Genomic DNA, 27,969 nt, shown 5'->3' with positions numbered 1-27,969 from the left:
TGTACCTGGAGGTGATGAGACTGTTGCTGGTGTGCAGGACAGTCAAGTCTGGTTTGCAAATAAAAATAGCACAGGGGTCTATGGGACTTACTACTGATGTTCACACTCTCTTCTCCAGGAAGAGCACAAGGATCTGACGTGGGACCTTACTTCACCATTTTTGTTTTTCAGTGCAGTAAGTGAGCTGGGTTTACAGAAAGCCCCTCTCTGTGCATCTATCTGCCTGCTGCAGACTAGCAAAAATGACAGGAAGGAGCTCCAATTCAGTAAGAAGCACCAATTCAGTGCTTCTTACCCCAGCTGCAAATTCCTTTTCTGCTTGCACACACTGCATTTTCTTTGCAAAAAAAAAAAGCAGTGATGGTGCAGGGGGATGCAGCCTGGAGCAGACCCTCATGACACATACCCTACTCCAGAGTGCTCTGTGTGCTGCAGGTGCTTTCCTTGGGTTGGGGAGCCCCGCATGGGGCTTTGCTCTGAAGTAAAGCTGGAGGAAACCCCACGCACCTGTGCCCAGGCTGTTTATGTTGGAGCCCGTGCAGGCTGGATCTGCAGATGATTTGGAGACCTGCCTCTGTGCAAGAGCAGCAGACCAGCAGCTGTGCTGAGAGCCCTGGTGGGCTCCTTCCTGCAGGGAACCTGGCCAGACCGAACACCACCCACACACTTGATAGCACCAGGAAAAGAGTCCAGCCCCTCTCCTTGAGACACTCACGACACCCCATAGACCACTCCACACAAGGCTTCTGCAGCTGTACCAGTGCTGGCACTGTGCGAAACATCCCATGCAAATGTGGTGCCCTCCTGTACTGCTATGGGAATACCCAGGGGTCTGAAGGGCAGAGGGGGGATCCTGCTTGGATTGGTGTGACTGGGAATTTCTGCAAAGAGCAGAAGGAGAGCAAAAGTAAAGCTGCAGTTGTGCTCAGCTCCAAACACCCAGGACAAGAAAGGACAGAGAAGATCTGCATTCCCCTGCGTGCAAGTAAGGGAGGAAGAGGAGGAAGAAGTTAAAGGAAGAAGCTTTTGCAGAAAGCAAATGCACCTGGATGGAGAACTGGGAAAGTCAGAGATGGAGGGGTGAGTGGCTGTGGCAAGGAAAATACAATGGGTGGTGATTCTGGGTACAGCTAGCTGCGTCTCTCTCCTCACCCTGTACACCTGAGCTCAGCAGTACAAGAAATCAAGCATCCCCTACAGATGCTGCTCACTCTATCCCCTGTATCTCTGGGCTAGGACACATGGCTCCTTGGCATGCAAATGACTGCTGAATCCAGTAGCCAGTGGGCCAGCGAGAGGGGCAAACATCACTGTGGTATTCACAGGCTGTGCAAGGCTCCCGTCGGTACAGAGGAGATCATTCTGGAGAGAAAACAAGCAGCCGTCACCGCAGGGACGGTATCATAAACCATTTTAATATGGCATTTTGCTCCCCCCTTCGCACCGTCCCAACTCGAGCAAACACAGTCTTGTTTAGTTGGCAGCGAATGATAAAGACCCCCAGGGAGCAGGGGAGGGGGAGAAAAGGGACATCTGTTTAGAGCATTTCTACTGCGCGGCTCTCCCAGGCTATTTCTATCTCTTCTTGTCAAAATTTATCAACTGCGTAATTGTTTAAACAGCATTAAAGTGCTTTGAGCAAGAGCAACTGGAAATTGTCCTGCAGTTGCCTCTGGTACCGATGCTGACAGCTCGGGAGGGGACAGGGAGCAAAGGGATCCATCGGGCATGGGAACCCTCTGACTCCTTTTCCGGGGGGGAACACCACCCTGTCCTGCAATCAGCAGGAAAATAATCTCGCTTCACTCCCTGCTCTACTTTCCAGACCCACAATTTTCCTACCCCTCCTTCTTTCCCCTCCCTGACCATGCAGACCTGCTGTTAGCACACATTTAGATCTTTTAAATTATTCACAGCGGGTGCACCGGCTTGGGAAACCATCACTAATGACAATGTCTTTCACGCTGAAGTACATCGGATGCTGGAACCTGACTGCTGCCCGGGTGCCGTCACTGGGGATGGAGGGATGGAGAAGCACCAAGAGATGGGAAAAATAAGGGTTTACTGTCACCTTCTCTCCTTTGGAATCTGTTTGGTAGTGTGGTCATCAAGCTCTGGGGAAAGCAGGGGTCCCCACCGTGGGGTCTCAGCACCATGGGTCCCCGCAGACGTGTCCTACAGCTCAGAGACCGCATCCCGGCCCTTCCCCTCCATCACCTCCCAGAGCTGAGGACCCACCACGAGCAGGCAGCAGGAAGCTTGCACTAAATATTTTGACAAGGGGCACTTAGGAGAGGCCAAGACGAAATCCTTCCTGGTGTAAGCAGAGCCCAGTGCCGCCAGCGCGTGTCCCCAGCACGCATAGCCCCGGCCTGCAGCCGCTGTCCCCTGGCCAAGGAGAGAGAGGCCCTGTTCCTCCGGCACCGCACGTCCCTCATTCCTGGCACTGAGGAATAGGGGCTTCAGGAAGCTGTTTAGACTGGACTTGGGCTTTGCTAATTAGCAAGCTGATTTTGTCATGTTAACAAGGAATAAACAAACCTCAGAAGCGCGGAGGAGGCTGTAACATGGGACACTGGCATGGCACAGTCCCCAGAACCCAGCTGTGCCATATGGGGATGGTGCCTCAAAGCTCTTCTTCCTCTTCTCCTCTCACCCCATCCCAGGGAAAAGGATGTGCTGGGAGGGAGAAGCAGTCTGTGAGCAGATGGCAGCAAGCAGAGGGTGGGCAGTGGAACACCCGTTGTTGACATGATCCAGTGAGAGGAGCTCCCAGGAGAAGCGGTGGCTTCTCTGTGACCTTGTGCCATGGGATGCTCCTGCATGACTCAGGCTCAGCGAGCAGCCCTCCATCACCACCAATCTGCCATGAGCTCATGGGTCCCTACAGTCAAGCATGAGGCCAGGTCCCTTTAGATCATGGGGACCCAGGATCCCGCATGTGCTGACCTCCTCCCTGCTCTGGGGCAGACCTACAAGTGCTGCAAGTCCATGCCGCAGCACCTAATAAATGCCACGTGCCGCTGAGCCCCTCCGCCCCCAGCTCCCATGAGTGCAGGGGGGCCGCCGTGTTGGGAGAGGGGATATTTTTATTGTTTCTGACACCGGCTGCCCCAGATTATCATATTTTATGCGGCGAGCCAAGGAAGCATCACTCTGCTATGCTGCAGCTGGGCAGGCTGCCGAGCACGGCGCAGGGAAGGATGGGAGAAGGCAGTGGAGTGCGGGTGTGTGCAATGCATGGGTGTGAGCATGCAAATGTACACATGTGTGCGCACTGGGCCTGAGGGCACAGCTTCATCCATCCTCTCCCATGCGGCCAGAGGAGAGAGATTGCCTGCTGCCATTGAAAGTGTTTTGTTTTTCTAGCCTAGCTTCTAATCCAATTAGCACTAATTGCATTTGAGAGCATAGCTGGGCTTTTTTTGGGGGGTATTTTTTGACCTGCTGCTTAAAAAGCTGGGATGGTGACTTGAATATCATAACCAACTTGTCTTTGGGCCAAGACCCAAAATCAGGGCACGAGCAGCAAAGCTCCTCCATTTAGTTTTTCCAGCCATGAGCAAACAGCAAAGCAGGGCATGCAGACAGCCTGCATGGCTCATGAAATGAAGCTCCACTTTTACAAATGAGGCTTTCCTGCAATCTGATCAGCCTCATGTGTTATCATGGAATCCCAGAATCAGAGAATGGATTGGGTTGGAACGGACCTTAAAACCCTCCCAGCCCCAGCTCCTGCTGTGGGCTGGTTGCCTCCCATCAGATGAGGCAGCCCAGGGCTCCATTGAGAGGGGGAGCTTGAATGCTTCCAGGGATGTGGCAATAACCCTTTGCTTACCTGTGCACCTCCAGTGCAACAGACTTTTACAGAAAAACACACAGCCATAATGCTGACAGATTCTGGGTGCATCTTCTGATGCTGGAACATCAGCAGCCACATGCTTTGATTTATTAGTGCTATCCTCTATGTGGTTTAGCTCCAGGTCGATGCATCTCTGCCTGGGTGCAGCCAACTGAGTGCTGCTCTCAAGGGGCAGAAGAGATGTGGGTACCCAGTTTGGAAGGAGAGAAGGACACAGTACTGGTGCTGCCAGCTGGCCCTGGTACCCGGCAGCAGCCACTGCCATATTTAACTTGCTGCTCTTGAAATAGCCTCAAGTTTACATGGCCACGGGAAAGGATTGGCTAAACTCATGGAGGAAAAATCCATCAAAAAGGCTTTTAGACAAAAACAATCCCCATATCACAGATCACTGGACACGAGGAGGAAAATATTTGCACACACTGACCCTACACCAGCAGGAGCACCAGACTAACTCCATGCACCTTCACACTGGTGGCTGAGGGCGTGGGTGCCCAATCAGTGCAATTTTTCACTCCAAATCAACCCCCAGAGAAGACTGGGCAGAGAGCCACCTCATGGAGTCAGTGCCCATTGTGGGCTGCTCACACCTGCCTGCTGCTCCGTTCTGAGCTGGGGAAACAGAGAGGAACATGTCACACTGTAAGGTTGTTGCCTCCTTTGTTTCTTCAACATGGATGGGTGAAAAAGAAAAAAAAAACCAAAACGTTACACATACACACAAAAAAGAAGCATACTGCAGTCCGATCCTCCAGTTGCAGCTGGAGCCCAGCTGGGAGGAAAGGGACTTCTAAGGCAGAGAGAAGGGAGGCTCTGATTATTTATTAGTGGCTGATGTTTGATCGCTCGCTAATCAGGACAGAGAACACACTCGGGCTCTCTCGGCCTCCCCGCTCACATGTGGTTTCTGTTGCTTTGCCCCGTCCCTCCCTGCCCCCCCAAACCATTCTGGTTTTGCTTTGTTTGTTTTTCTGTTAATTTGGTTGTTTTTCCATGTCGTTTTCTGTCAAACCGCATGTTTTTTCCCTTTCTCTTGCCAGCCACTGCAGTGACAGACATGGGAGGAAGCAAGCCAGCCTGGAGCCTGCCCACCTCCCATTGCTGCAGGCAGGATCTGGGCAGGCACGTGGCCTCACATCCCCATCCCACAGCCAACATCCCGACTTGCATCCCTGCCATAGGGAATTTGTCAGCGATGGAGCGAGCAGGGCGCTCCAGCATCCCAGGACAGAGGGGCCAGAGGATTGCAGACTCCATCAGGCAGGGCATGGAGACAAGCAGGTTAGATGGGAGAGAAAGGATGGACGCCCACCCGGCTGCTGCCTCCCTCCCCTGTCTGCACACAAGGCCTCCCCACTCCCATGTGCACTCTCCAGCTTCTGGCAGCCTCTCCACCGTGCGTTTCCACTCCTCTCTGGCCCATTAGCAGTATTTTTATAACATTCTGTAATGCACGGAGCCGTGTGCCAAACCTCAAGAGCGCATTATTTCCCAACGTCTTTGTTACATCCATCCACGGGCCCTCAGGCCATGCATTTCCAAATGCTGCAGCTCATGGAGGTAGCCGGGAGCTTGGTACCCAGAGCCTTGCAAAGCCCACAGCTCCACTGCCCACTGCTTCCAGCCCATGCTCAGACACCCACCAATCTCCAGGCTATGGGGAAGACCATGGGAGATATGCACTGCGGTTGCCCTCCTATGGCTCACCCCACGCTCACTTGTCACCACTTCATGAAAGGCTGAAAAGCTACACATTGCTGCCCAAAGCCCTCTGGAAGAAGCTGTCCCAGAGAAGTGCCACTGTCCCCTCACGTGTTGTGTGCACAGCAGATGGGACTCCCACATATAAACACGGCTTTTGCTCCTTTCCGCTCTTCCAATTGGGCTCTCCATGTCTCAATCACTCCATCCCTGGACACACACTGCCTGCACCGCCTGTGTGCCAGCATCCCTGTCTCTGCAGCTATGGGACAGGCAGGCTACCTCAAGCCATCTGCACTCCGCTGGGTGCTGCAGAGCTCTCGGCCACACCGCCATGAGTTGGACCTAGATATCGAATCCCATCCTTAAGACCAGATTGTGAAAGCACATCAGTGTGCCACCTTCATGTACTTTGTGCCTTTTGCCCCACTTGCATTCTGGCCCTTCCAGCATGCAGCTCTCACCCCAGAAGCCCCAGGGTCATCCCAAAGCCACGTCCCACCTGAACTCCCTCATCGCCCTGGTTCAGAGCCACTACGTAAAACAGAGCAGCACAGTCCGAAGGCTGATGCTGTAGTTCCCCATCCTTCCTAGCAGCTCCCCTTTCAGCACAATCTGATCCCCTTTAGCCATTTCCTAAGCCATGTTCCAACTCCCATACTAATCCACATTTTCTCTGGTTTAACTCATAATTTCCCATGTGGCATCATAACAAAATACTTCACTGAAGTCAAGATAGATTACATCGGCCGCATTTCTGGGCCTAGGAAATCAGTTCCCTTATCAAAGAGAGCTATCAGGTTAATCTGCCATGATGTATTGTTGGCAAGCCTCCGTATTATTTTCTCCCATTTTCCATTTGTCTCCATATCTGTTATTGTGCTTTCTCCTGAGTGCACCCTGTGACACTGAAGTTGGGATTTTTACTTTTCCCAAGCACAGGAGACATGCTGCCTTTCCCTGTATCCCCATTGGGTTCCACCAATGACAGCCTCCGACCTTAATGAACCTGGCTAATGACCATCTTTAGGTTTTCTCCTCCCCTTTTTTCCCAGCATTGCTCAGGACCACATTCTACCTCTGTTACCACTAAGCTCCCCTCCAGCCTCCCTGCACAGCTCATTTCTCTCCTTGCTCTCTCTTTATTCATATAGCTAACACTGCTTTAATTTTGCTGCTCTGCCCTGCTAAAGACATGAAAATGCAGCCACAGGCCTGTTTTCACTTAACTTCCCATCCAATTTAAACGAGTCCAAGATTCTACAAATCACAGGTTCTCCTCTGTGGTCCTTGCAGGCACTCACTCCATATGCCCAGCTGAACACAGCAAACATCCCCACAATTATAAGCTACCATGGGGATGCTGCAAATCATGTGTATCTCCTCCAAGGATGCTCCCAAACCTGCTCTCCATAGCACTCTGCATACCTTGGGGTACCAACTGGCCCTGGAGAGGGCAGGAAAGGGGAGCAGGGAGGGGCTGGGGGCAGCAGGGGTGCTGGGAAAAGAAACTTCAGAGAGAACATTAAATTAAATCCAGGCAATTAAATTAATTACCGCTAAAAGGGTCTCATCTGATTAGTTCCTTGCATACTTAATTGCATTAGAACACCGGGCACTCATTTATTTATTGCTCGTGGCCCCTGTGGTGTCTGAGCGTGCCCTTTGGCTGCCCAGTGCCCAGCAGGGCCAGGAGTGGGCAGCAGACAGGAACAAATCGTAATTGGAAACAGTGGGATTTCAGCTGCAATGCTGTGCAGTTCCCCTGGGTCCCAGAGCGGGCTGAGAGGGCTTACTATTAGCTGAGGCGCTGAGCAGAGGTAAGAGTCATTGCAGAGTCTCAGTGATGCCACAGCTACAGAGATGTTTGGAGACAATGTTCCCCTCGTTAGCTCTACATTTGGGCTGCAGGCCCTGCTTGGAATACCAGGTGTTGCTGGCACCCTGACCAATAGTCCTGGACCACCGCCTCAGCCCAGTAACATGGTCAAGAGGTCTCTGGCCACACACTTGCCTGCTGCATGCTATTAATTACCACCCTCTCTGCTTCCACTTGCCCACTTGCCTGCTTCTTTCTTTGATGTCCAGCTCCGTCCAGCATCCTTAGACTGTGTGCCAGCATCCCTCCCATTAGACACCAGTACCACAAGGTCAGCACCATGCAGCATTCCCAAAACTTGGACCTACTAACACAAAGGGCCATTTTTGCCCAATTTGCAGGGCTTATGCATGATACAGGTAACCCTTCCGCCTGGCCCATGTGGCAGAGATGGCAGAGATGCACCTGCAAGGTGCTAAAGAAGAAATCTCCCACCCATGGGAACAGCCACCTACAAAGCATATATTTGGGGTCTTACAACTGGTACCTTTCAGCATCCTCTACAGCAGCCTCCACCCTGCCACCAGACATGCCAAACACTGCTCCCAGGTACCGCCAGCTCTCAGTTGCAACTGCGAAAACCACAGCTGCTATCAGCTGTACAAACACTGCAGCCTGCAAAACACACAGCTGCTGTCAGCTATCAGCTATCAGCATGGTGTGAAATACAGCACAGCTCTTATCTCCTGCAGTGAGATCTGTGAATCAGCACATCTCCCACTTAAAATATGCAAAATCCTGTGAAACATGCAGCTGTCCCCTACCACAGCCATGTACAGACCCTTTCCACCCTCAGACAATGCTCCTTCTGCTGTACCATGGCACTGGGCTGGCTGGTGAAGCAGCATCCCTCCCAAAATTATTCCATGGGCATCATTATCAGCTTTGACTCAAAGTCTGGAGCAGGAGAGGCTGATTCCAGCATCCTGCTGTTATGATTCATACACCACTGGTAGGCTGTGTTGCAGGGTGCAGCAGAAAACCATACACATGGACAGTACTGGGATTGGCGTGAATGGAGGGTGCAGTGAGGGGTCAGTGTAGGAGCCAATGGTGTGGCTGTGTCCCCTGTTCCCCGCAACGTCACACAGCAGCGTGCTCACCTCCCACCCTAAGGAAGGTCTGGTACTTGAGATGCCAGGAGGAGCCCTCGTAGCACGAGTACTGGCCGTTCTGAGTCAGGTCCACTTTCTTCAGGATCAGGTACGACCCGTTCAGGTGGGAGTCATCAATGTCAGTGCCATTGACCGTCCAGGTCACAGCTGCATCCCAGTCCATGGAGCCACACTTCATGGTCACGTCGGCACCTACCCGCTCATACTGGATGTGGATGTCTGTGGAGGAGAAAAGCAGGTGAGATCAGAGCCTGTGGGCTACCTTGGAAACAGGATCTTACCATGACGAGTAAGCATGGGAAGGACAGGAGCATGAGCTGACACAATGGCCAGGGAAGTTCACATTCTCCCTCTGGTCCGGATAATAATTTATTTTGACCTTACACCAGAGTACTGGAGTGAATCAGCTGGTAAGGACCAATGAGCTGGGACTCAAGGATCACATCTATCTCACAGAATCACACAATGGTTAAAGTTGGGAAAGATCTAACCATGACCCTCAGCGACATATTTACACAGTTCCTGAACACATCCAGGGTCAGTGACTCCATCACCTCCTAGGACCGCCTGCTGCAATTCATCACAAAACTTTTGAGAAGAAATTTTCCTAGTATGCAACCTGAACCTCATCTGGCACAACTGAAGGCCAATCCCCTTCATCTTATCACTGTTACCTGGGAGAAGAGGCTGACCCCACTTTGCCACAGCCTCCTTTCAGGGAGTTGCAGAGAGTGATAAGGTCTTTCCTGAACCTCCTCTTCTCCAGACTGAACAATATCAGCTCCCTCAGCTGTTCCTCATAAGACCTGTGCTCCAAACCCTTCTTTGGATAGGCTCCAGAGCCTCAAAGTCATTCTTATACTGAGAGATCTAAAGCCAAATGCAGTACTCAAGGTGTGGTCTCATCAGTGCTGAGGATCATAGGATGCTTTCCTCCCATCTCTACCTTGGAGTGGGCACAACAGGGCCACCTGTATGGCTCACTGGCCAAATGACCCACAGCACATCCAGCTGTTTGTGTCAACAAGCCATTGACACTCCTGCACCCTCTTATCTCATTGCAAGACACAGACCAAATGCACACATCAGAAATTCCCAGGGGAGAGAGGTGACAGAGCCCCAAGACTTGTCATTAGCAAGCTTTGAGTTATTTACTAGCAGAAGTGGGAAGTGGGATGCTGCCTTCAGTTCCCGGCCTAGCAAATGAGGTGGGAGGATTTCACTTTACCTGTGCCATGCCTTGGAAGGGGGCAGCTGCTTGGCACATGTTATGCTGTTTATCTCCCTGCCTCTTCTTTTTTTTTTTTCTCTCTCTACAACAACACGATGCCTTGCTGAGCTGTTTGATTTAGCATCTCATGAGTGTAGCAACACAGCTCATTGGGCACCAGCTGCCTAATTGAATTTTCTCAGGTTTCTGGACAGGAGTTCGAGCCGACATTCATTAATGATACTTGGCAATTGAATCTTTCCTATGCTGCTACACGGGTTGTTCTCTAAGCTGTATGTGGCAACGATGAAAACACTTTTGTGAATGTATCATACGGGATGAAGCAGGATGGGAATTGAACAGGATGTGAACATCTCCTTCCAGGTTTCATCAGTTTGTTCAGGTCTCAAAATAGTCCTGGGTTTCCAAATCACTTTTGACAAGGTGTCCCACTCATGCTCCCTGGGAAACCGAGTATCCCTGAACTCAAGGAGAGTCCTCGCAAGGATTTATTGCAGCTAAAGGTCAGGAGACCAAAGGTGAGAAGAAGCGGTCAGGCTTGGCCGAGGAAGACGTCACCAGTGAGCTCTGACAGAGCTCAGAGCAGGACCTGGACTGTCCAGCTCACTCATAACTCATGGGCCAAGGCAGTGTGAGCAGACAGTTGAGGCTGTCAGGGCAGCAAAGTTAAAGCTGGGGGCAAAAGCATCCCAAGGGGCATCACAGTATGCGTTGTGTCGATGAACGCACAAGGAAGCAGATGTTCCCGCCCAGTCATGGCTCCAAATTAGCTTCAGCAGCCTCCATGGAAACGTATCTTGGAGTGATCGCGTTCCTGACAACATCAGCTCAGTGGCAATCAAAGACGCAAATGCAATGTTAAGAATTATTAAGAACGGGATTGAGAATGGGAAGTAGTGTACCATAGAAGCAGCACACAAATCTGAGCCTGCACCATTAAGATGAAAATGGAGCAGAGGAAGGAAATGTGAGAAAACAAAGGTTGAAAGCAACCTCTGTTTAAGGGATGGCTTGACAGACTCAATCTCTTCATCCCTGCAATCAGGGTTGGAGGCGTGATAGACACCTGAGCGACACTGAATGACATGAGGAGGATGAATAGAGAAGGACCGCCGGCTCTTTCTCCTAATAAGATAATTAAGGGGCAGCAAATGAAAGTAAGAAAGAGATTTTTTTCACACAAGGCGCGATTAAATTAGAGAAACCCACATCCATCTGTTGCTATGAACGTCAAAATTGAGGGGAAAACAGCGATTAAATGAATCCATAGCAGAGGACTCCACCCGCAGTGGAGATGCACCAGTAAGGCTGATGGTAGCTAACAGTGGGGAGGGATGAGAGAAGCACTCCAACACTTGTCCTACTCCTCTCTCTCCAGATATCAGCTCTTGTGTCCTGCTGGCAGGTGGAACAGGGGCTACACAGACCTGTAGTTTGTTTCGAGCACCTTAAAAAGCATACTGATAGGCAGAAAGAAGGAAAAACATCCCAGCCAAGGAGACTATAGGAGATTGTGTGAGGAGCAATAGCTGGAATGGGCACAGAAAAATGGGCTGATTGACAGAAGTGTGGAAGGAGATGGATGGGTGGGCTGATGAACGAGTGTGTGCTTGCAGACAGATGGATAGCTGGCTGGATGGGCGCAGCTGGGATGGAGGGAAGCGTATGAAGAAGAAATGATGGATGACTCTGTAAGTGGATGGATGGATGAGCGTATGTGGGGATGCAGAGATGTAAGAGGATTGAGGTCTAAGCATGTAAGCATCTGGCTGGCTGGCTGTGTGCGAGGATGGAGGGGTGAATGGACAGATGGGTGGGTGAATGCTTGGGTGGGCGGTTGGAAGGAGGGAGAAAAGAATCAATGAACGGCAGTGGGTGTGGGTGTATGGCTGGCTGTTCAAATGGCTGGGTAGATGGATGGATGGACAGATGACTAGGCAGATGGGCAGATGCATATAGTTCACAGACCTCCAGCATGAGGTCTTACTCAGTTTCTCCTCTATTATTTTCTTATGCACAAAGAAAAGACATTTTGCTTTCCCCTTTCCTGCTGGCTCACAAAAGGCCATTAGTTCTTCTGTCCTCACACCCAGAGACTTGCTGGGCAGAGGCAGATGCTGAGAGATGCAGCATCACCCACCAGCCCTGCAGGAAGAAAAGCTCATTGCAGCAATGGGCCAACAAAGCTGCCTAACTGGTGCCTAGGAGAAAGAGTTGGGTCAGAATAAAGCCCTGGGGTTCCCAGCCCTGCTTCTTGAGACTGTGAATGAGCACTTGTCTGCAGATGGGGATGTCAGGACTAGGCTGGGAAGGGGGGTAAATGCAACTTGAATTATTTCCTATTTGTTCTTAAACACAGCACAAACACGCTGGCATGCATTCAGAAAGGCTGGGGGAGCCTTTCCTGGAAGACTGGTCTTTGAAAGCAACACTCCCTCCCAGGGCAATGATTTAAGGCTCCTGACGAAGAAGAAATCCAAAGCACAGTAACAAAGGCAGTTCTCTCAGACAGGTTTACAGAGCTGCTCATTGGAGCTGATCCAGGCCCCGAGATCCCTCCTGTCCCAGCCCACCCAGCCTCATCACCATGCGTGACACCCTGCTGGCAAGTATCAACTCCTTTTTTCTGTCTTGTGCTGCAGACATCAGTACTGTTTTTGGATGAGAACAGTGAGGGCAATCAGAGCCTTTCCAGGGAGACTCCAATTCCCCTCAGGATAGGCATGGGCAGGATCCCACCTGAGGGATCCAAAGCATTTTTTTGGGACAGACACAAGTGTTCTGCACCCACTGCACTCTTTTGGGCATGGTCTTTGGCTCTGGCCCTGCAGATGGGAAAACTGAGGCAGTGAGAGAAGGACATGTCCACATATGTAAGATGTGGAGAACTTCTGCAGTGGGATGGAAAAACACATCTGCGCCTTAGGACAGAGGTATCTATCCTAAGGTGTCTATCACTCCATTAGCCTACGTACCTCCCATCCAGAGCTGTGTGCAAGCCGTGAGTAATAATCTGAGTGGATAATTAGATCTCTGTGTATGTATTCATAAATTATACATTTAATATTTACAAGGTGCTTGGGGTATGCTGAGAGCTTTCCAAGCAGATGAAGCAGCAACTTCCCACTGTAAATGAGACCAGTAAAACAACGGGATCAGTGGGATGTCTATGGCTTCCAGCGGTCTTTGGATGTGCAGTGGCACAACCCTGTGCCCTCTCTCTTGGTCCAGCACCTTGTTGGCTAGTCAGCATATCACCAACTATGCTCAGGGATGCAGGTGGCTCTGCTCCAATCTGCAGCTTCATGGCCCCTTCCTGTCATGATGAAACAGCCACCTGCACTGGAAAGGGTTTCCCTACACCACCTCCCCAAAGCACATCCTACCCTCATCTCCTCACACCTGTTCCCTTCGGTGCTGCTTGGTCTTTGCACAGCTCTCATTGCCAGCAGAAACCTTCCCTGCCAAAGGAAGGAATTTCATGCTTAAGGAGGCAGTTCTTCCACTAGTGATTTAAAACTAAATACATCTTTGTAAGGAAACAGGCATAATTAAGTGTCATTGATGTAGCCAAAGATATGGACCGTTCCAAGTTAATTTTGTCCATTAATGAAGAATTGCAGCAAGCAGAATCCGCATTTGTTTGCTCTACTTTAGTAAATCCCTGGAGTCAGCAGCTTTGCTTTCTTGACAAGAAAAAATAATTAGCAAGAAACTTTAATTAAGAGATAACAGATGGGTGCTAAAGGACTTGTACTCAATCACTTCTTGATAGCCTGGAAGCAGATCTCTGGAAGCAGGTTTGCTTTAGGGGCACTGCAAATGAGCCATTTTCCCTCTCCTTCCACCATGGTCAGCTCCAGCACCCTGATCTCACTGAGGATGTCCCTGTTCACTGCAGGCAAGTTGGATCAGATGGCCTTTAAACGTCCTTTCTAACTCAAGCAACCCTACAATTCCACAACTCTCCTTAGATGCCCCATCTCTTCTGCCCAAGCTCTGCGATTACGAGCATTCTCTTTGCCAGGAGGGGTTGAGCAATGCCTCTCCTTCCATCCTAAGGCAAAGGGAAGGCTGGGCTGTTCCTTGCAGGCTCAGGTTCCTTGGCCCAGTATGCAGGGTGACACAGAAAGGAAGGGCTCAGAGGGCTAGAGGGGGACAAATGGCAATCAGGGCAACAAGTGCATGGTAGAGAAATCTCACTGGCAGCACTAAAGCTGCATGTGCTTGAGCTCTCCCACTCCATGGCCAGGTGACAGGAGTTAGTGCGGCCGATGAATTACAGGCTTGTTTTCTGCTTCTGCTTTTTCCTGCCAACAGGACAAATAACTTAGGCCACAAAAGAGTGCTTAGATCAGGCTTTTCAACGCCATTTAAAAGGAAATCAATAGGATTCAGAATTAGGTGCCCAAATCACAGCCGTAAACAGAAGAAAAGCCCATTGTGGTTCAGCAATAGCACAAGGACGCCTGTATTTACCACACACAGGGAAGAGGAAGAGGCAGATAGAGATGTTGGGCACCCAGGAGCTGCCTACAGAGCCTCCCCGTTGCTCCTAGTTGCACCCACCCTTGAGCAGCAGTCTCCCTTGGAGCACAAACATTGGGGCAGCCACACTCCTGCCCTGTCCCGCTGCGGGCTGTGCTCTGCACCAGGCACTATGCTAGAGGGTTGTTTTATTTTTTATTAGCACGGAATTATGGAAGTCTGAGGCGTAAAAGACCTGTTGGGTCCCACTCTGTCCATCCTCCTTCTGCCAAGACAGTATTGGTCCCTGCAGCATATTTACTATTTCTCCGGTCTAATTTTACATACTGTACAATCTGCGCAGTGCCAAGTTACGATCCCTGTGTGAGAAGCAGCGCTCTCAATTTCCAGGCTCTTGGGTGTGTAAAATCACAACCGTGATGTTAAATTAACTCTTTTTTTTTTTTTTTTTTTTTTTTTTTTTGCATTTAATCATTTAATAGCTCTAAAATTCAGCCCCTTAGGCTCCCTCTGTCTGTCCGTTGGCTTGGCTTTCGCCTGCTGTAGGCCAGTGGCTCATCGCTGCCTGATGCAATGCTCACACCCCTGGGTGGATCAGCAGCAGCTGGGCTTGAAGCTGGAGCCGCTGCAACTTAACTTGTGAACTTCTGCATCCTGAGCTGGAAAAAAACTCCTCTGCGGCCTCAACCACAGGTATGGGAGGCTCAGCCCCTCAGGGATGAGGCACGAGGCCAGGAGTGTGATGAGTGACAGCATCGGTGGACAACAGAAGGACAACTGATGTCATCTACCCAGGCTTGTGCAAGGCATTTTATATGGTTCCACACCACATCCTTATCTCTAAATTGGAAACAGATGGATTTGAAGGGTGTACTACTGGGTGGGTAAGGAACTGATTGGGTGACTGCAGCCAGAGGGTTGTAGTCAACAGCTCTATGTCCTTGTGGAGTCACGTCACTGGAGGACTGACATTTTACACAGATTAACAGTGATAGGACAAGGGGGAATGGCTTTAAACTAAAAGAGGGAAGATTTAGGTTAGATATTCAGAAGAAATTCCTCACTCAGAGGGCAGTGAGGCCCTGGCACTGCTGCCCAGAGAGCTGTGGTGCCCCATCCCTGGAGGTGCTCAAGGCTGGGTTGGTTGGAGCCCCAGGCAGCTGAGCTGGTGGGGGCAACCAGCCCATGGCAGGGGGTGGAACTTGATGATCTCTAAGGTCCCTTCCAACTGAAGCTACTGTACAATTCTATGGTTCTATTACTCAAAAAAATGATGTCCTGTGCCTGAGAATGCCCAGGAGAAATGCTAACACTTCTTTCTACACCCATAAACACCCAGAGGTGAGACCCCAGGATGTGTTTCTAACCAATGGAGGGATTTCTTCCCCCTGCATCAGCCCCATGATTCAGCTTCCTCTTGAACAGAGGAACTGACATTATCACCATCCCTGGAGGTGTTCAAGAAATGTGGAGATGTAGCTCTGAGGGACATGATTAGTGAGCATGGTGGGAGTGGGCTGACAGTTGGACTAGATAACCATCTTCTTCAATCTTAAAGATTCCGTGATTCTATGCTGCCAGCACAGGAAGCACACATGAGGAAGTAAAGACACAATGGGAAGCGTTTTCCCAACTCTCTTCCTATTTTTTCATCAGTCATTTCTCCGAGCAACACTTGTACTCCTGTAGCCTAGATTATTTCAAAGCAATATTAATAATAAAGCAACAATCTACTCTGCCCACGAGGGGCTGTATTAACAATTAAGCCAAGGTCTCAGGATCTTCTTGTGTAATAAGAAGATATTACATTTGCATTTCATGCCTTTCACTCCAAAGGGTGCTCAAGCAAAGCCAAGCCTGGAAGCGATGAGCAGTGCTGAGCCATGCACAACTGGGAAGCTGCATCCTGACAGACACATGAAGCATCTTCTGGGTGCAGCCAGATAGTAGACCCATAGCCTGCCAGAAAGAGCTATGCGGACATGAGAGAGATAAAGGGAGGCTGCAAGTGCCAGCTGCTTTGCAGCTAGCAGGTAGAGAATTTACAGGTTGACTCATGCAGAGGTGCAAACATAACATTTCAATCATCTTTTCAAAAAAAGGGGGGGAAAAAGCCAAAATACTCCCCATTACACCGATAAGCATTTCAAAGCAGACCCAGCAGCTGACTGGTGGCAGAGACCCGCATCCATCGCACAGAGCCCAAGCAGCTGAGCATGATTTCTCTTTGATGCTAATTGCTTCTCCACTTCTGGAAGAACCTGCTGTCTGAGCAGCCTTTCCTCTCCTCTGCTCACCACTGTTCCCTCTCTGTACAGACATTACTACAGCCCCTCAGACTAATCCCTTTGAAGGGAAACATGTTGCTGCTCTCAGGATGTTCCTCCTGACCTCCAGTTAGTGATGCTGCAGCTTCACAGAGGTCTCTGTTTGCAGGGTTTTTATTCCTTTTATTGTTGTTATTTCTGCTTTTTTTATATAGATATATTTGTATGTGTGTGGTTGGTTTTCTGGTTTGTTTTTTTTTAGCTTCTTTCTGTTTTCCCCCTTCTGTGTTTGGGATGATGAGAAAGCATTAGTTCGGCTGCAGATATTTGCTCTATGTGACTTCAGCGAACTGCTCCTTTTTTCCCTACATTTCAACACTTAGAAGCATCAAGTGTCAAGCAAAACAAATACCAAAATGCCAACATGATCAGTGAGTGAAACAAAAGCACATGTCCAGATCTCCGGAGAGCTCCTTGAAGTGGTGAAAGACTTTAGGGAAGCATTTTCTGCAAGGGTATTCACCAGCTCCAGGAGGAAGAGTGCAGCCCTTATCTGATGGCACTCCTGAATTACAGCCACCATTAGTACAAGAGATACTTGAATTCTGGATTTTCTACAAAACGTTTTGAATTCAGGTTCTGAAGCATTTTAAGGGCTCGAGAAAATATCCTTGGCTCCCAGTCAGCAAAGCACTTAGGCAAGCTCTTAACTTTCAGCATGTGTTTAAGTACCTTGCTGACTTGGGGCTTTTAACCCCAGCGAAAAGAAAGCAAGCAGGGGAGAAAAGCCAAAGGAAAAGTTCGTGTCTGCGTGTGGAAATCTCCAGACAAGCCGAAAAAATACGGGAATCTCTTCTGGAAAGTAAGAAAACAAATAATAATAATGACATGCTTTAAAATTAAACACTAGGGGAAGCTTTCTGAGTGGAAAAGGACTCCTAGAACAAATGGAGCGTTTCGCCGTAGCCTAGCGCTGACTTTGCATGCTTCTTCAGCACGCCGAAATTATTTATTGCTTAAAAAAATAGTTTGGAAGAGGGAGGGGGAAGCTAAACGTAATGGGGGAGAGAAAAATGTTGGCTGGAGCAGTGAAAAAACATCTCTGAAATGAGTCGGCTGTGGGAGGCTGCTGTCAGGGGAAGGGGAAAGGAGGGAAGAGGCAACGGGCAGTGATGGAAGAGCCCTAAGCAGGAGCTGTGTGCATCCCTGCTGCTCGGGCTCCTGGGGAGGGAGGATCTGAGAGAGCCCAAAAGGAGAGAAAGGGCACAGGGAGGCAGCGACTCTGCCTTCAATCAATGCAAATGTATGCGTGCGCAGTCAGAAAGTGGCTTTTTCCCTACCTCATGCTGGAGGCCATGAATAGAAAACAATCTTTTCAACTCTGCCGGTCACCCCCCCTTCTCTATCGGTCACAGCGGCACTGGGCTCTACGCCTGTTTATTTTCTAAAGCAAAGCAAAAACAGGCCGGGAGCTGGGGCTGGCTGCAGCCCACACAGGACGGTGGGGCTGGAGGGATGCGCTCAAAGCACTGACAGCACCCATCAGCCCTGGGGATGCTACGGGGAGGTTTGGGATAAGGCTGAGGTGCAGCTTTGGTGCAAAAGCATCAACTTCCAAAAAGTCTCCAAAGTGGAAAAAAAATTAAAAAAGAAAAAAAAAAGAAAAAAAAAAAAGCACCAATGAACCCCAGAAAGCTTGGGTTCCTTCAGAGTGAAACCCAAAGGGTTTTGCACCTTTTAAACAGCCTGTTATGTTGTACAAGGGCTTTACAACCCTTCTGTGCAGAAGAGGTGTCAATTAAAACCATTTTTGAAAAATACCAAAAAGATACACTGCAGCCTCTTTCCACCTCTGTTTTTCTCCTCTTTTTCTTCTGATGAAGAAATATGGATTTATGAAACATGAGGATGCTGACAGGACTTCATTTTCCAGCGGAAAACGATTCCCGGAGGATCTCCTCAGCAGCTCTGGGACGTGCAGCAGCAGACAGAGCTCCAGAAGGCTCTGCTGCCAGAGGCTCTTCCCCACTGCTCAGGCAGCAGACCCATGGGACGGGCAGGCAGCGAGAGGTGCCTTAGTGAGTTGACAATTCAGAGAGGAAACAAACAGAGGCAGTGTCTTACAAATGGGAGCCCAAGTCCTGAAATGAAATGAAGCGACTGGCCCAAGTGTATTTTCCTTCTCTCCCATGGCCCTGTGGCACCTGGCACATCAGGCTGCCCAGCTCCAGCTGTGCAAGAGACAGAGGAATTCAGTCCAAACCTGTCCCCAACATCACGCACCTGCTGATCTGCAACACGAAGTGCCACACAACACATTCACAAAATCATAGAATCTTAGGGGTTGAAAAGGTCCTCTGGAGATCAAGTCCGAAGTCCTGCTAAAGCAGATACCCTACAGAGAGGTGCAGAGGAGTGTCCAGGTGGGCACTGAGCATCTGCAGAGAAGATGACCACAATCTCTCTGCACAGCCTGTTCCTGAGCTCTGTCACCCTCACAGTAAAGAAGCTCTCTCTCGTGTTCACATGGAACTTCCTATGTTCCTATGCTCAAAATTCTGCCATACGTGCCTTCTTTCTTTCTTGGTTATTCTCACTGTATGGTCCTCACACTGAAGCTGTGATTTAGGGCAGGATAAACACCGGGACAGCATTAAATCCACCACCTGAATCCTGAAATACTCCTGCAGGGTCTGCATCTGAATGTCCTACTCGTGGATTGATAGGATGCCCACACCCATCTCTCCAGGGCTGCCGAGAATGTAATTGCAAAAGTAAGGAGATAATAGTAAATGCAGGAATGCGAGTTTGGGAGAACACTGACCAGGAGCATGAAAATGGCTGCGGTGATTGTATTGCTACACTTTGCTGCTTCCCTGAGCCGCAGCTCCCTTCTCTGCTGCTGGAAGTGAAGTGCGATCAATGCTAATTAATTAAGGGCCAGAATCCACCAACCATGGTCACGCTGAGTTCAGCGCTGTTCCTTGAATATTCAGGGCTCACACTCCAGCAAAGTAAGGAGGCAAAGATCAACCTCCAGCAACACGGGTAGAGAACAGCAGAAATTCAGTCTGCAAGTTGGGAGGACACACAGCAGTGACCCTTTGCACTCAGGGCTGAGAGCTGGAGGAGCTGCCAGCGTGAGGCAGATCTGATGTGCCCCAGCAAAGCAGTGCTGACATGGTGGGAAGGGCAGTAAGTCAGCCTAGAAATGTCAGTGGTGTCAACCAATGGCTGGGTATTAAGAAAAAGTTCTTCACTTTGCCAAGGTGAAGTGTGTGGGAGGCACTGGAACAGATCGGCCAGGCCAGCAGCCGCAACCCTGAGCTCAAGGAGAATGACCTCAGACATAGGGTTTGAATTTGGGGTGGTCCTTTGTGGAGCCAGGTGATCCTTGTGGATCCCTTCCACAACTCTGAATATTCTGTGATTCTGTGCACAGTGAAGCAGGCAGAACCAGTATACCAACCGAGACCAAATATCTTCCACCAGGACATCTTTTCTCTTGCCAGTCAAAGGGCTGTGCTCTGCAGTGCTGGGAGAGGGACAGGTGCTAGAAAGCAAAGCTGGCAGAGACAATACCCTAGAGACAGCTATGACATAAAGGCATGTGGGTGGTTGGAACTAGACGATTTCAAGGTTTCTTCCAACCCAAGCCATTCTAGGTACCAGTAACATGAACGGAATCCCATTGGAGCACAAGGGGTGTGGTGAGTCACTAGCATCAAGCCTGCCCAAAGCTGTTTCTGGACTTCTTTCCCCAAGGCCTGCATGATGCTTTATGAACTTGGAAACACCAGTGGGGACCCAAGCTCCCAGGTCTTCCACTATCCTTTCCCTACACCACAAAGCAACACCTTCACTGAAAGCAAAAGGAGACAGGCACACCAGTCACCCTGTGCCCTTTGCCATGATGGTAAAATTAATTTTCAGATCTACTGGGCACTGCAGGCAGAACGTGGTCACATCATGCCTTGCTGTGTGCCTCCATCCACCCCAAAGAGCAGCCACAATGATGAGCTCAGCAGCCTCTTTCCTCTCCTAGCTACGCTGTTGCATTTTCCTGCTTCGTCCCAAGCCTTCCCAGTTCTCCCAGCAGCTGGCATGGGTTGTGGCAGCTCTCCTGCTCTCAATGCTGGCCAGGAGTAGAGACTTCCCATGGGAAATTGAGAGGTGGGAGTAGACAGACAGATGTCAATTTTAGGATTTGACACACTTGCTCCTACATGCCTTGGTTTCTCCCCAGCAACGCATGCACTCAGCTGGAGCAACCACAGCTCAGGCACAGCACCAGCACGGCAGGGCCCAACTCGCTGGGGTTCACGGCTTGCCTGGGGCTGGAAGCTCTCTGTGATTCATCCCAAGAAGTCCAGTGTTCACATCCCCTGGGGACTGCTCCGTGCTGTGCTTCCTGTGACTCTGAGAGCATGGATGGAGCACGGCGCTCGTCTGAATGGGCATGGGAGCACCAGGATGGCCACTGCAGAGACCCCGTGCATTGCCTGCACATGTATGCTCCTGTCTTTCTCCAATGCAGAAGCACTCTGCAGCATAGCAAAGAGCTCTTTCCCAGCCAGCAGATTCACCTCGTTATAGTTCAGCAAATTCAGCAGGGGCCAAGCAAACTGTTCTGCATGCCTTAGCTCTGCTTTAGCTCTTGCATCCCAACCAGCCCCTCGGTGTGACAGTGCCATCGCTCTCCTGTCTACAAAGCACAGACTCTTTGCTGGCAGAAGTCCTTGGGCTCTCAGCCTTGCAGGTCAGTGTTTTTCAGCTTGGGTGCTGCAGACCTCTGGTTGCTCTGTAACACTTCAGAAAACAAAAAGAGAACAGAAGAGCTTGTATGGATAGTTTGTATCAGCTAATAGGGATGTGCGCTGGGGAAAACACTCCGGGCTTTGCAAACTAAAAAAGCTAGGAAGGGTACATCATGGTGTGCTGAACCTGGGATGAAGGGCGGCACATGGCTCTGCTGGCACCATACAGCAAGGCTCTGCCCCATCCACAGGGATTTTTGCACCGTGGGTGGATGCATCCTGCCCGGGGCCAAGAACTAATCCTGCACACTAGTGTATGCAGTAGTGCAAGGAAAAGGCTCCAGGCTCCTCAGCTTCAATTAGCACCTGGTGGCACCTAAGCCTAAGTAACAATCTTCAGAAAATCCTAACCAAGAGATCAATGGTCTGTACATTGGGTAATACTGCAGTAACCCCTCCTGCCTCCATCACTGTCAATTGCTTTGCAGTCTCACTTCACTTCTCCACCTGATTGGCCTTGCTAGAGCACTCATTACAAGGTGACATGCATTGCTTTTCCTCTCAGTAACAAGCCTGCCACAGACCCTGCTCAATCCTTCTTCTTTTCCTTTTAATATGCCACAATTATATTGGCTTCTCTGCATGGATCCACTCCATTTAGTGCTGCCCAACACTGCTTATCCTGAAAGATGCTTTTTTCAGACACAGAACAGACTGCACATCTTGCAAGTAGCACTTCTGCTCCTTCTGTACATGTTGTGTACAGCATCTGCTCTCCTGAGCACATTTTGAGATGCCTTCACCCTGCTTCTACCCTAGCAACACCCTTTTCTCAGAAAGCAGAGAGGAGGATGCCTGGTCTCAGTTTCTCTGCAACTGTGCTCTTATTATCCACAGCTTTGCTTGGACACTGCTGCCTTCCCCTTTGCTAGAGCCTTGCAAGCATTGCCCAATGCCACCGTGCTTTGCTCCTTCATCCTGACCTGAGATGGCTTTGTAATGCCGGGGCAACCTGCAACCCAGCACTCCAGATTCTGGGAACCCTCAAAAAGGGAGAAACACAGAGTGTCCCAGTGCTGGTGGGAGCAGGCTGTGCTGGCAGTGCAAGGTGCTGACTTCTGGGGTGGCCGTGTGCAACTTCCAAGGGGAGACCTTACCCAGCTTTTGCAGGCTGGCTCAAGCCAAATCCCCCGCATGCTTGGTTTCCACTTCAACTTCACAGCTTTACAAGATCCTTCACTTCTGGTGGCCTTCATCAACGTAACAAGCATAAAAACAACAGGTATAACCCTTGGATGAGGCTGCTTCCTCCCTCATCAAAAAGAGATCAATGTGGAACTCATGGAAAGAACAGTTCCCAGCACAGAATGCCATCTGTGGGCAGACCCTTGGTGTCCTGTGTGGCTGCTCATGCTTTCAGAGGATCCTGGCAACCTGGGGAACTCCTAGGGCTTTTTTCCTCAGGTGGAAACACCTTACTCAGAGCTCCTATAGGAGCTGAGTGGGTTGCAAACCCCAGTTCCTCTCTGTCAGCACTTTCCAATACGTCTAATGAAGTCCGAGAGGTTACTGAGACACAATTTTCCTTGCCGCTGCCTGAACTAGTGAGTCCTGGCAGACTGTGATCCTCCTAACATCTTCTTTCTCTCATCACTGTAGTGGATGATCTTCCCCTGTTCTTTGAGTCTGCAGATTTACTTCTTCAAAACCTGCCAGATCCAAACTTTTTTTTTTATTCTATAGCTTTGTGATTCACTTCAATACACCAGCTGATGGAGGCGTTCATATGTTTGTTAGTGTTACTTATTTCTAAGATTTGAATTGTCCAGAAAGATGGTGGATTCCCCATCCCTGCAGATGCTCAAGGTCAGGCTGGAAGGGCTCTGAGCACCTGATGGAGCTGTGGGTGTCCTTGCTCACTGCAGGGGAGTTGGACCAGGTGACAAACAATTCTGTGATATCCTTCCCATGTTCTCAGCCCAGGAACTGATCCTTGCTTTGCTCCAGAACCTCATCTCTACCTTAGGAGCATCCCTCTTTCTGTACATGAGAGCATTCTGCACAATGGAATGCTCACCTTGCACAGAGCTGCAGCTATTTTCTAAGTGCACCCCCTGTGTAAAGCACAGCAAGCTCACAGCTCCTTGCCCAACAGACAGGGAGTGCAGCCGTAGTCCCAAGCACAACCCAGCTGGAGAAGCCACATCGCTGCGTGCATGCAAAACTAACAGGCAGCAAATGGAACGGTTTCCCTGGATATCTCATGTCCTAGTGGGAGGAGCGAGGCTTCTGCTCCCAGCAGGGCTATCCCACAGCATGAGCCACGCTGCCAAGGTGACCAGCTTGGGATCTGCAGGGCCACTGGGCAGGGCTGAGAGGCAGCAGGCAAGGAAACACAGGCACTAAAAATAGGCTGTCTGCGGTAGGGGATGACCGCATTTATTAGCAAGCCCGTGCCCCGGCTGACCACAAGGTCAGCTTCCAAGAGCTTGGCCATAATTCACTCCATGTCTGGGCAGGAAGTCTACTTCAGCTCAGAGGGATGTCCAGTAATAGAAAGAGATGTTCCAGGAGCTGGGGCTATTTTTGCTGTTTTCTTCTCCTTTGCAAACAGGGTAGTCTTTGTAGGCAGGTAGACAGGAGATGCAGTTGTGCTGCACAAGTAGCCAGGTGTTTTGGGCCAGAGAGAAGGAAGGGAGAAAATGGGGGACAGCTAGAGAAGAAAGGATACAGCATGTGGCTGTGCTTCCTTTTATCAGCCAGACTCACCTTCACAGCAAGGCAAGAAGATCAAGGCAGTGAGGGGACCCCAAGCTTTTATGAGGTACCTTATGTCCTAATGGCATGCAGTGATGTTCAACAGGCTGCAGCTGAAGTGTCTGCCCAGCTAGGAGTGAATCGTTGTCCTTGTTGCTTCCCTGAGGCTGTGTGCTGCCAAAGAAGATGGGGATGCAGTGGGGAAACTGTCACAGTGATGAATACCTAGGCATGGAGATCATGACTCTTCCTTGCAAAGGCATCCCTATGCTATACCACCTTCACGTTCACCCCCAGCAGTAGGAAAGAAGACAGGAGCATCTCTTTATGTTTGCCCTGGGACTAAGGTCTTTCAGGAACAGAAATTGTGAATATCAATGAAAACTGAAGCTTGCTTAGTCTGAGTATGGGCTGAGCAAACCCTGATAATGTCCTTCCAATGCCAAGATGTGTCCTCTTATTGATCCGGCATGATACCTTGGTTCTAGCTCTTTGAACTCTCCATGAAGCCCATGTGAGCAGCATTTTGGCTTTGAGATGACTTGCAAAGAGTGAAGAATGCAGGGCAGGTAGAGGCTGTGCCAAGCCTTGCTTCCCAACCAGGAGTGCTCTGTAACCAGCTCATGCATTGAGCAAAGCTGACATTTCAGCCAGCTGGATAATGACAGCATCCAGAATTATAACAGGAAAGATTAAAAAAATGTGATTGCTAATGGGGAATTAATTGTTAATGGGGAGTCATCATTGCAGGAGGGTGTTCCCAGCATGGCCATGCAGAGATCTGCTCTTGGCCCACTGCTAATCACTCGCCTTATCAATTATCTTGCAGGCAGTGTAAAGCTGGTGTTGGAAAAGTTCACAGGAAACATGAAGGCTGATGTACAGAGCAGAATGGACAAGTCCATTGTCCACAAGCCCATTTACCATAAGAGCTGTATCTGGAGGACAACTACTCCAAAATGACCTTGCAGGAGGCATCTGGAGATGAAACACCAGAGCAAAACATGGCCTGAGACGCATGGAGATGCCAGGAGGTGGGCAGGTGCAATCACAAAATTATAGAATGACTTGGGTTGGAATCGACCTTAAAGATTACTAGATCTTCAACCCACGGGCAGGTATGCCATGCAAGGCAACAAGAAGGCAGAGCTCACTCAGAGGGAAGCCTGCACCATGGCAGCCTCCCGCTCACACGTGCGTTGTCTTTCTGACCTTGTCTTCCCCACAGCTAACAGTCAGCAGCTGCGTACGGGTGTTTACAGAAATTCCAAAACACTCCATTGCACACACATCTCACCCTGGAGAAAGGATGGGAAACCAAACAAACAACACATGACAGATGTTTGTCATGTCACTTAATGCATGACTGAATGGCACTCTGATAGCGTGATAAAAGCAGAGAATAGACTGCTCCCGCACTGCTGCTTTAGATCCAGTGCACGCATTTCAGAAAGGATGGCTACAAACACTCAGTATCAGGGAAGACTGACAGGAGCAATAGGGAAAAAGTAAGAATTGAGCTTGAGTAAGAGGATGCTGAGTAGAAGCCCAGACATTGGCCTGGCTGGGGTCTCTAGGTAGCTGCCTGGTGGTAATGGCTATATCTTGAAATCTAGCAGAGAAAAGCACAAGGAGGTTCAAAGGCTGGGTGCTGAGGCTTCCCTTGAATCTGGAGTCTTTGAAAGAGCAAAGAGGTGAGAAAGGGTCTAAAATAATCCCTAACCTCTGTCTTGTACTGGGTTTGTTGCACCTGTGCAGCAGCACACGTCTCATCAATGCAGCCATTTGCTTTGTCAAGAGTGTTGTACAGATCCGTTATTTATAACCATGAACGATACAGAGCAGAGCTGTTGGTCACCAGGACCAGCTCAGAGCAGGACTCCAGCACCCAAGAAGCGTGTTGACATGAACACCAGCTGCTGCAGGGAAAAGCAAGAGAAAAGCACAGCGCCACCTGCCCCTTGGCAGGGCAGAGTCCAAGAAGGCAGGCAGGAGGGATGCATCCCCAGATTCCCTGCCAGCCTTCAGAACCAGTGCACAGTCATCCCAGGAATCACACAGTAACTATATTCTGCTTCAGACTTTTTTTTTTTTTTAACGGTGAATAATGGGACAAAATCAAGCCGAAAGAATGGCCGGATGCCTGAGGCTTTGCAAACCCTGTTTCTGAAGTGATCAGAGGAAGCAAAGCTGTTTGTCCTGGGGGGCACAGAAGGATCCTAAGATAGTCCAACCTGCTGAGAGGTAAGTAAAATCAGACGCAAAAGAAACAGCAAGGGATGGAAGAGGGAAGAGGATCACAGCTCCAGCTCTGGAAATTTAGTGATGTGCAGGAATAGGAATACTCCAGCTGCGAACAGGGAGAAAAAAGGGGAATTAAAAATCATCCCAAACTTTTTTTCTCTTGTCCCAGTGCTACTTAAATACTGAAATTCCAAATTATTTTGCTGTAGAAAAATACACCTCTGTTCCCAAACATGCACAAATTGGGTCTCTAGTGGTCCCATATCTCCCTAAAACCTGCCATGTAAGTGCACTATGCATTGTAAAGTGACTCTGCAAGCCCAGAGGCATTGTCAGCATGCTGTGCTGAATGCTTCTCTCATCAAGGAGCCATGAGACTCCTGCTCCAGTAGTACACTGAAAGAGAACATCTTCCTGGATGTCTCCATGGGCTCAGTCCTCCCTGGGTTTAGGACATGGGTAGCATCGTATCTGGCAGCATAAGTGCAGAGGCTGTCACAAATGAACCCCTTGGGCCCCACTGGAAGTGCAGCAAGGACTTTCATCCCAGCACTTTAACTGCATGTCATCTGAATCACTATCAGAAAACCAGATGCACGTCTACAAACCAACCATGCACCTGTATGAAAATAAACACCACCCTTACAGAGAAAAAAAGGCAAAACTCAAAGAAGCAAAGCAACTGGTTTAACCCTGCCAGGCTGATGCTCCAGGGACCTGCATGGGCCAAGTGATGCAGGAACAGAGTTGGTCACATTCTTGTCAGCCAACATAAACATCACATGATGTAAAGGGGAGAAAGGAAGGTATGCACAGTCGACCTGCTCTCAGAGAAGCCAATTTGCATGGCTTTGCTGTGCATTTCAAAGGCTGTTTATCGGCTCAGGCTTTGTCTTAGATGCAATGTGGGCAGCATCTCTAACGAGGCACGTTCGGATGGAGCTCTTGGGAGGCTTTGCAGCAGAACCGATTGCAAACGATTAGTGCTGGGGCTGAAGGGAGCAGGAGAGGAGGGAAACTGATGAAACAAAATCTCTGTCTTTTCCTCGGTTGAGGAAGGATGGGGGCTAATTGCCTGTTACTGGTGAGTAACAGAGGAGATAGTGGCTTCTCCACTCATCAATAAATTAACCCCAGCTTGCGGCGCCTGAAATGCATTAATTTCCAGAGACGTTCATCTCCTTCTCTCCTCTCCCACGTGAAAACATAATTATTGTTTAAACGCGAGTTAATTCAGCAAGGTGAGGATCAATAAAACAGAATTACTCCTCTTTTAAAAGCAGAGAAATCTCAATCTGGAACAGCTGCGTATATAACTCTGGCAAGGCTGACGGATGGGGACAGGGCTCTCTCTGGTCATGGCACCTAAGACCTAAGAGCTGCCTCTTGCATGGATTGCTGCAGCACCACTCATGCAGGTGCAGCATACTGTGTGCAGCACAGCCACCCAGCACGCACCACAGCACTCACAGTGCAGAGTGTCTGCTTCGGTAGCAATGGGATGGACAGTGAGCACACCATGCAACCTCCATTCACTCATCAAACCTCACTGAGTAATCCATCCTTGTGTCTCCTGCTTGACACTTACCTTCAGCAATCTACCATGGATACCAAGGAAAGGAACAGTACAAAAGGGGGGGGATCCTGTTGGCTGGTAGCTAGGTAGCC

General features: G+C 49.7%; 1 protein-coding gene across 2 annotated transcripts in view; it reads right to left on the bottom strand.

Annotated features, from left to right (window-relative positions):
* CNTFR (ciliary neurotrophic factor receptor) overlaps positions 1 to 27,969 on the bottom strand; it is a 170,978-nt gene that overhangs the window by 39,175 nt on the left and 103,834 nt on the right. For both annotated transcript variants that reach the window (XM_048931848.1, XM_048931849.1), the window contains exon 4: positions 8,546 to 8,776. In XM_048931848.1, the coding sequence (XP_048787805.1) occupies positions 8,546 to 8,776 (231 nt within the window). The remainder of the gene's footprint in view (positions 1 to 8,545; positions 8,777 to 27,969) is intronic.

This window comes from Lagopus muta, chromosome Z (assembly GCF_023343835.1).
Source record: "Lagopus muta isolate bLagMut1 chromosome Z, bLagMut1 primary, whole genome shotgun sequence".
NCBI classification, from domain to species: Eukaryota; Metazoa; Chordata; class Aves; order Galliformes; family Phasianidae; genus Lagopus; species Lagopus muta.
This window is presented reverse-complemented; position numbering and strand designations above follow the sequence as displayed.